Consider the following 8,570-nt stretch of genomic DNA (forward strand, 5'->3'; position numbering starts at 1 on the left):
CCCTAGGCAATGAGAAGAGCCATCTCCAAGAACACTGCCATGCTCGTCTGCTCTACCCCCCAGTTTCCTCATGGCGTCATAGATCCTGTCCCTGAAGTGGCCAAGGTACGGAGAGGAATGGGCTGCTGGGCAGTCAGCTGAGGTTCTGCCGTAGAATCTAATGGTGCAGTGCTTGGCAGCTAAAGCCATCCTGAGTTTAGACTTCAGCACATCAGCCCTGTAGGAAGCCCTGCAGCTCTGTTTGGAGCCTCTGAAAGTTACCAGCTTCTCTATGGGGGAGGGGTAACACAAGGAAGAAGCTTTGTTTAAATTGGATACTCTGACAGAGTCCTGACTTTTCATTCAGATCAGAAAATAATCTGCGTTTAGAGGCAGGCATACCAGAGGGTGGTCTTCAGCGTGCTGCCCCATCGCACCTCGCTTCCCTGCCTGCGGTTGTTAAAGCAGGACCTTCCCCTCCAGAGGCAGCCTGAGTCTGAGTGCTGTGCCTGGCCTGCCTGCCTTTGCAGAGAGTTTGACGCCCTTGCATTTTTAAATATAAAATAGCATATTTCAGAGAAATTATTTTGAATGCTAAATACATTTGAAAGATGAGCAGTATTAGGAGTGTCAAAAATAGCCAGTTTTTTAAACATGGAAGAGAGAGTATGTAATGGCCTGTGGTTCTAGCCCACCTCTCCACCCACGTCTTGCAAAGTCTTTATTAGACGCGATAAATGAAATTCTCTCATGGTCTTTGTTTTTTTGGAACTAGCTGGCTGTCAAATACAAAATACCTCTTCATGTAGACGCTTGTCTGGGGGGCTTCCTCATCGTCTTTATGGAGAAAGCAGGATACCCACTGGAGCAACCATTTGATTTCCGGGTGAAAGGTGTGACCAGCATTTCAGCTGATACCCATAAGGTGAGTGAGGGAAGAGATCAGATGTTATCAGAGTAGACAATTGATTATTTTGACTATTATCAACAAAATAAATTGGGTAAAGCATGAGCCCCCCCCAAAAATATAAAATTAAATCTGACTCTGCTCTCACCAGGACATCTGATTCAGTTGACAAAGTGTAGTGATGGAGGAGACAAGCACTAGTGAAAAGAGACCTGCTATCTGCGTGTCACATGGCTAAGAGAATTTCTGTGTCCACTGACTGTGCAACTGGGATGTGCTAGTGTAGTGGCCCTTATATAAAAATTCCCTGAATCCTCGAGGTTGTGCGGGCTGGAGGGCGGAGGTGGGGTTGATGTTGGAATTCCTGAGCGGAGGTGTGCTAATGCTGCAGTTCCCACGCTGCTGGGCTCCGCACTGAGTGACAGGACTGTGTTGACGGACGAGTCCTTGGAAAAAAAGAACTTGCGTGCTCAGGAATGTTCAGCTTGTAATGTTTGAAAAGTCCATGCCTGCCACCCCTGGTGGACTGAGACAAAATCTAGATCAGTCAGGAACTCTTTTAAACTGTATCCAGATGTGGAAGAAGTAGCAGCCTCGGGAATGTATGCCTTGTTTTGATTGCAGTTTCCGAGCTTATTTTAGAGTGTAGTAAAGACCTGTTTTTCAGACTCTAAATCATCAGCATGAGATCTTCAGTCGGGGTATGACTTCATTTGGCCATGGCACCCAGACAGCTCCTGTGCCCTCTTCTCACTACCCATCCTCACGTGGGTCAGGGAGTGAGATCAGTTCCCTGTTACTTCAGTGTGAGTTAAGTAGGATGGCCTGTTTGCTATAAGGAAACCAAGTACCTAGTTTATTTCAGAGTTAGGTTAAGTAGCTTCTAGATCCTGAGCACCATAGTGTTCTTAAAAAGGAAGTGGAATACTAAGCAAAAAAGATGAGAAGGGAGTCAGAGCATGATTTTAGTTGCTCCAGGTGACTTGAATTTCATCCTTTCCTGGCTTCCAGTGGAAGTGGAAATTTATCTTTGCTTCCATCCTGACATACCACCCTGGCGTAATGTTTTAAATAAGGAAAAGCACATGCTGAGCGAGAGAGAAAGTAAAGGCATTAGCTGGACAAGACATTCTTCTTCCTAGGCCTCAGATTCCTCATCCCTAAAATAGAGATTTAAACTCCATCCTTTCAGTTCCCTCTGCCCTTTAACAATCTACCTTTGAATTCTTGGTGTGAGTGGGAAACAAACTGACACACGAGGAAGTGTGCATGATACGTGTTCTGGGACAGGCCTCTGTCTGGAACGGTACCCTCACCTGTCTGCTTCTCCCCCTCAGTATGGCTACGCCCCCAAAGGCTCTTCAGTGGTGTTGTACAGTGACAAGAAGTATAGGAGCTACCAGTTCTTCGTTGACACGGATTGGCAGGGTGGCATCTACGCTTCCCCGACCATGGCAGGCTCACGGCCTGGTGGCATCAGTGCAGCCTGTTGGGCCGCCTTGATGCACTTCGGTGAGAGCGGCTATGTCGAAGCTACCAAACAGATCATCAAAACTGCTCGCTTCCTCAAGTCAGAGTATGTGTGGAAGATGTGGTTCTGCCTTGTCTCTTGCTTTGTCTGCTAGTAGAGTAGGCTCAAGGCATCTGCCTGGCCAAGCACCCATAGCACAGCCCATTTGCCGTCCACTGAGAGACCAAGGATTTAGGACAGCAGCTTAGGAGTGTGTTGCTGGCCTGGGAGGATGAGCTCCCTCGCTCCACTGTGACTTGGAGGGTCAGGTCATCTCTGAGGGTGTCTTTAATAATTGGCAGCTCTTACCAAGTGCTAATGTCCAGTGTAATGGTTAAGGCAGTGGTTCTCAATAGAGCCTGCATCCTAATCACCTGCAGGCCGTGTTAAAATGCACATTGCTGGGCCCCACTCCTGGAAAGCTGATTCAGTGGGTTGAGTTTGAGGATTTGCATTTCCAGGAAGTTCCCAGTAGATACTGATGCTGCTGGTCTGGGAATCACACTTGGAGAGTCACTGGAATGAGAAAAGAATTAGAGATGGGACAGAATGAGTAGGGGAGCGGGGGTGATGAAATCTGGGGCTAAGCTAAGGCTGGAATTGGCTGCATGCTTCATTTCACATATCCGTTTGTGTATTCCCTGCCTGTGTCTCTGCATGTCACTGGGATTGGGGATGCTTTTTCAGGATCTTGAGGGTGAAGGAAAGTGGCCAGTAGGCATGTCTCATTTGAAAAAGGCCCGCGTATGGTTCTGATAGACCCATCTGTTGAGAAGTGCTGGACCATTTCTTGCTGTAGGGATTACATAGTGACATTTTAAACTGTAGAGATGGAGGGATTATCTTTCCAAGATTTTTTTTAAAGTACATCTTTTATGCCTCAGAGGCCCCTGGGGGATTAAAGAGATGATGACCAGAGGAATATATGTGGCTGAATTTCCTTTTTGTTCCTTTGTTTGTTTGTCTTAAGACTGGAAAAAATCAAAGGCATCTTTGTTTTTGGGAATCCTCAATTGTCAGTCATTGCTCTGGGCTCCCGTGATTTTGACATCTACCGACTATTTAACCTGATGACTGCTAAGGGGTGGAACTTGAACCAGTTGCAGTTCCCACCCAGGTAAGCTTGAAGAAGCCTCTTTCGCTTTCTTTACATCATGACTTGAAGAACTTGGGAGGCAAGGAGACCTGAAATACAGAGATTGACTGCTAGAGCCCAGCACATTAGTGGCAACTGTGGTATCTACAGGATTTCTGTCTTGCCACCTGGCGTTATTCAGTATCAAGAATGAGACCATTAGTTTTAAACTCTGGCAAAATAAGATGGCAGCCTCTTGAGACCAGTGGTTGGTAATGAGATCCCCCACTCCACTCTCTTTCTAGGCTCCATACTCGCTGATCCATCTTGTACACAGCCATCAGATTGCTCTTATAAACTGACTTGGTACCTGAGTAATAGTCAACTTAGAACCTTCCAGAGGGCCTTTAAGCATTCAGGGCCACGACTGTCTTCTTTAACATGCTTTTCTAACCTAATCTTCCATGATGCCTTTAAATACACACTCCACTCCAGTGGACTAGGTCTCCCCATGTCCTTCATGTACCCATGATCCTTTCACATGTTGGTGCCATTGCCAGCCCCCGCTGGACTCTTCTCTTTCCTCTTCACAATCCCTCTGTCTCCCTCCAGGGAGAGTTACAGTTTCTTCTTTGCCCTGAAGTCCTTCAGGACCCCAGCCTTACGGCCCTGTCCCCGTGAGGGTTTATCATCTAAGAGAGAAGCATCCCATTGGTGGTTGAAGGAATAGCTGTTGACAGTTTTGGAGGGAGGGGTGGGCCAGAACAGCCAGCTGTATTCATTCTATCCAGATGGTTCTTGATCACGCTGAGAAGCCCTCCTGCTGGCCCATACTTGACAACACATGTATTTGAGAGCCCTGGGTCCCAGGACTGGGAACAACTTGGATGCCTACACTTTTCACAAATAACATGAAGAAGCAACCAATAAATTCCTGTATTTGGGGCTGCTTTATTTTATGACTTTTTTTTCCTTTTTCCAAAGTTCATCTCTCTCTGTCTCTTTTCTTCTCCCGTAGTATTCATTTCTGCATCACGTTAGTACACACCCGGAAGCGAGTAGCCATACAGTTCCTAAAGGACATCCGGGAATCTGTCACTCAAATCATGAAGAATCCTAAAGCAAAGACCACAGGAATGGTAGGGACACTTTGGGTTTTTTCTTCCTGTGGAAGTTTAGGTATTGGTGGGGATTTGAAAGAATCATATGACCTCGAATCTGTTCCTGCCTCTGCCCTGTATCCACAAACCTCTTTCCTTATTTAATTGGAGCTGATGGTCTCTGCTTCACCCAATCCTAGGGTTTTTTAGTCTCAAATGAGATATACTATATATAAAGCACCTTGTAAATTTGAAAGTGCTGTACAAAGGCAGGTGGTGGTGGTGGTGGTATCCATTTGAAAGGAAAAGTTTGACACAGGAAAGGCAATAAACCTGTTTTCTCTTGAATTTTCTATAGCAAAATCCATAGGATAGTTCCTTTGGGAAGAAAGGCAGACTGGCAAGTACCCATGAGAAATTTACTGTGCCAGCTGTCTCCTGATAGAGTTGTGCCTGGATGGGCATGGAGGGGAGAGGAGAGCACGTGGGGGACAGGGAGCAGGAGGGCATAAGCATAGCTTCGTTTTTGTTCCCGTACCCCTCATCTCTAATTACATGCTTTGACTGGATTTGTAGGGTGCGATCTACGGCATGGCCCAGACAACCGTTGACAGGAACCTGGTGGCAGAATTGTCCTCGGTCTTCTTGGACAGCCTTTTCAGCACAGATACTGTAACTCAAGGCAGCCAGATGAATGGTTCTCCAAAACCCCGCTGAACCTGACCCCTTTCTGCCCCTGAGGGACTTCTGGCCTCCAGACGATTCTCTGGCTGTGGAACAGGCCACGTACAGTTTCACCATCTGCTCTCGCTCAATAGAGCACAGCAAGACAGACCACGAGACAGCTTGATCCTCAGGATTCTTGTTCCTCCCTTGATAAAGGGATAAATAATTCCATTATGTAATTATTTTGCCCTTGTTCTAAATGTTACCCTAGCAGTTGTTTTAACCATTTCCTTCTCTAACCTCTCTGGCTTTCAGCTTCACTTGATCCTTGTGGGGCAGCTCTGACCTGACCTGACTCCTTAGGGAAGCCGAGTTCAGTTGATGAGATAGAAAAAGGCTTTCTCGGGGATCTCAGGCGGATGGGTTGGATAGGAAGCTTTGAGCGAACCGCTGTCTCCCAGGTGGGTCTTGGGTATGCTTTAAGCAGGAGGCGTTTTCATGCCTCCTCGCTGAGTAGTTTAGTTGTCTCTCTTAGAGTCACTTTTATTGCAACTTATTTTATTTTTCTAGGACACAGATTGACCAGGCTGTTGTGCCTACCATTCAGGATTGGAGTGGTCAAGCTTATCTGCTCAGTCTACAAGGCAGGGTTTGGAGTGGTCCATTGGTCCTGTTGTGCAATTGCAGTCCCCATTTGATACTTGATTGCCACCATCTTTTGAGATTCTTGTTTGAAGTTATGCTCCCATTAGTTTGTTCTTGTTTCCATGGACTGGGAAGAGAATGTGGTTTCTAGAGAATCTAGGACTTTCTGGCCCTGGTGCTGCCTCTGAATTGGCAGTGTTCAGAACCCACCTGAACTCTCTCCTGGGCTGGTGATGAAACCAGACCCTTTTCCAGCCTTTTCTGAGTATCAGAGTAGGATGAGCACCCAAACTCAAATGAGTGTCACCAAAGTTCATGGTGGTCCTCCCCTCCCCTATTGCTTTAAGCCACCTTGTATGAGAATGTGTTCGCTTGAAGGAACAGCTCAGAGCACCTTCACAAGTTGCCTTGACTTACACCCTCCTCGCACCCACCTAGGGTGAGAGAGCCCCAAGGCAAGGAAAGTTTTCTCTCCCCATAGTATGTTCTTCCTGCCTCTTCCTCCTTTAGTCTGCTCCCAAAGGTACTATGGCAGCTTAGCCTCTGGTACTGACTGCTTCTCAGCCCTGTCTAGGACGAGAGAAACTTTTTGGAGTAGGCGAACACGATGGCAAGTGTCAGTTGTGGTCTAGGGCCCGAGATCCCTTCGTAAGACTAGTTGCTCAGGGTGGTGCAGGGACAGGACCAAACCCTGCACCCACTTCCTACCCTCCTCTTCCCTGCATGGGCCCTGATCTAGGTTGAGCCACTGCCCTACTCTGCTGAAGACATACTGTGTGCCTTTTCCTCGGCAGTGAGCAGCACTGGGCTATTCCTGACCTAGGCCCTAGAGGAAACGGATCAGTCTTTGAGGGTTTTATTTGGGTAGGGGAGTACGTAGGTAAGTCAGGAGAAACTTTCCTCTGTTCCATTACCCTTCTCAGGGACTCCTGAACATTCAGCCTCTTCAGGCTGGTAGCCTCTTGCCTCCCTCCCTGAGAATGCTGGCTGGGAGAGCCAGAATGACCAGACTTTCCCCAAGCTCCTTAGCATGTTTGTCTGAAGTGTTCTTAGCACCGTACTTCCTACACAACAGCTCTGACTGGCTGGTCATCTCATTGGAGGGCTGGGCTGTGTGTGTGCGTGTGTGTATGTGTGTGTGAGAGAGAGAGTGAGAGAGAGAAGGAGGGGGAGAGACGAGGATATGGGAGTCATTCCCTCCAGTTGCTGAACTGGTCGGCACCCCCAGAGAGAGGACCTGTGGTGGGAGCTGTGTGTGAATTGTCTTGGGTCTCTAGTGCATTCATTATGTTGGAGGAAGTCCAAGGACCCAGAACCACCCAGCAGGCACCACTGTGGTTTGTCAGCTGCTAAAATGGAGAAGCATGTGCCCTACAGAGTGTGCTGCTGCTTCCAGTGTCTCTCCAGGACCTTCTCCTGTGCTGTGGCAACACTGCTGCTGGGGGCAGTGGTGTTTTTCAAAGGGACCTACTGTAGCCACTTGAATTTCTGATCATAAGCCTGAGTTTGACTAACAGTTGTGGACTTTCCATTCTGTGTATCTACGTGTAGTAACACCTAGTCTGGCGGGGGGGGCGGGATGTCTTCATGATACCATGTAGCAGATGTCACACTGGCCTCTGCAAAACTCTGCCGTCTTGTTTCTGCACTAGAAGTAAGTAGTCCTGTGAATACACTGCCATGTCACTCTTAACATTACCAATTTTATATTTGGAAGATGGTACTTGCCTCTTTTTAAATCTTTCGTCTTTAACCTCCCCCTTCCCATCTCAAAGCTCCCTTCCTAATTGCAGCAATAATTTCTTAAAAAGCAATTAAGTAATTAAATGTCCCAAATCTTAATCACTGTGGGTTGCATTCATTTGTTTATTGCGGCACAAAGGAGATCCCAGATGGGGTGGTGGCAGCTGGCGAACTGCCTGCTGGTGAGACATTGCCCCCTTGTGGTGAAATGTTCTGTGACCACTGATATTGGGGCCAGCGGGCAGAGATGATGAGCAGCAATCCCGCACAATTCCAAGCACTTTCATAGGTAGCTCCACTGAAGGGGTGGTCATACCTGTTTTAAAGTGGTTTGGAACTCAGGTCTTTAGTTCCCCAGGGCCAGGGCCCTGCCTTAAGTGTTCTGTCATCATCATCCACTTCTGCTTACACCTTAATGACGCCTTAAGCTCTCTGCGGTAGTCTCGGCCACCTGGGCAGTGTGGCTCTGTCTAACCAGAGGACACTGACTTCAAGCCCTGCCTTTGGTTTGGGGGCTAATGGAACCCCTCAGATGATCTTTGCACATGTCACCGCTGGGCATCTTGTTCCTTTATGAATAACAAATGAGAAGTCTTTCCAAAGGGTCACTCAGGTTCTGAAGACTGTTATTCAGATAACCCAGCTTTGCATTCTGGCTTTCAGCCCTTTCAGACTTTGCCAGAATCAAGCGAAGGAATGCCACCTTTGCTATAGTTTCTGCCAAATGACTCGGCTCCTGAGCACCTACTTGCTTTGAGGTAAACCCTGGAGAAAGAGGGGCCAGATATGCTTGGTTAGGAGGCCTGTCCTGTCCAAGAAGTGGGGTCCAGATGCTTGTACATGCTCCTCACGGCTGGGAGCCCCTTTGCCTTCTCTGGATTCTCAGTGGCAACAAGCCGCTTTTAGCTAGACCCAGTAGTGACGGAAGTAAGGACGGAGCCTAAT

At 47.7% G+C, this 8,570-nt stretch overlaps 1 protein-coding gene across 4 annotated transcripts in view; it reads left to right on the forward strand.

Moving 5' to 3' along the window:
• The window catches only part of SGPL1 (sphingosine-1-phosphate lyase 1), a 51,054-nt gene extending 43,330 nt beyond the window's left edge, over positions 1-7,724 (forward strand). For all 4 annotated transcript variants that reach the window (XM_070612231.1, XM_070612220.1, XM_070612223.1 and 1 more), the window contains exons 10-15: positions 7-105; positions 755-904; positions 2,224-2,462; positions 3,367-3,513; positions 4,490-4,610; positions 5,148-7,724. In XM_070612231.1, coding sequence (XP_070468332.1) covers positions 7-105; positions 755-904; positions 2,224-2,462; positions 3,367-3,513; positions 4,490-4,610; positions 5,148-5,288 — 897 coding nt within the window. In that variant the 3' untranslated portion in view covers positions 5,289-7,724. The remainder of the gene's footprint in view (positions 1-6; positions 106-754; positions 905-2,223; positions 2,463-3,366; positions 3,514-4,489; positions 4,611-5,147) is intronic.
• Positions 7,725-8,570: the final 846 nt, after the last annotated feature.

Source organism: Equus przewalskii, chromosome 1 (assembly GCF_037783145.1).
Source record: "Equus przewalskii isolate Varuska chromosome 1, EquPr2, whole genome shotgun sequence".
In the NCBI taxonomy this organism is placed as follows: Eukaryota; Metazoa; Chordata; class Mammalia; order Perissodactyla; family Equidae; genus Equus; species Equus przewalskii.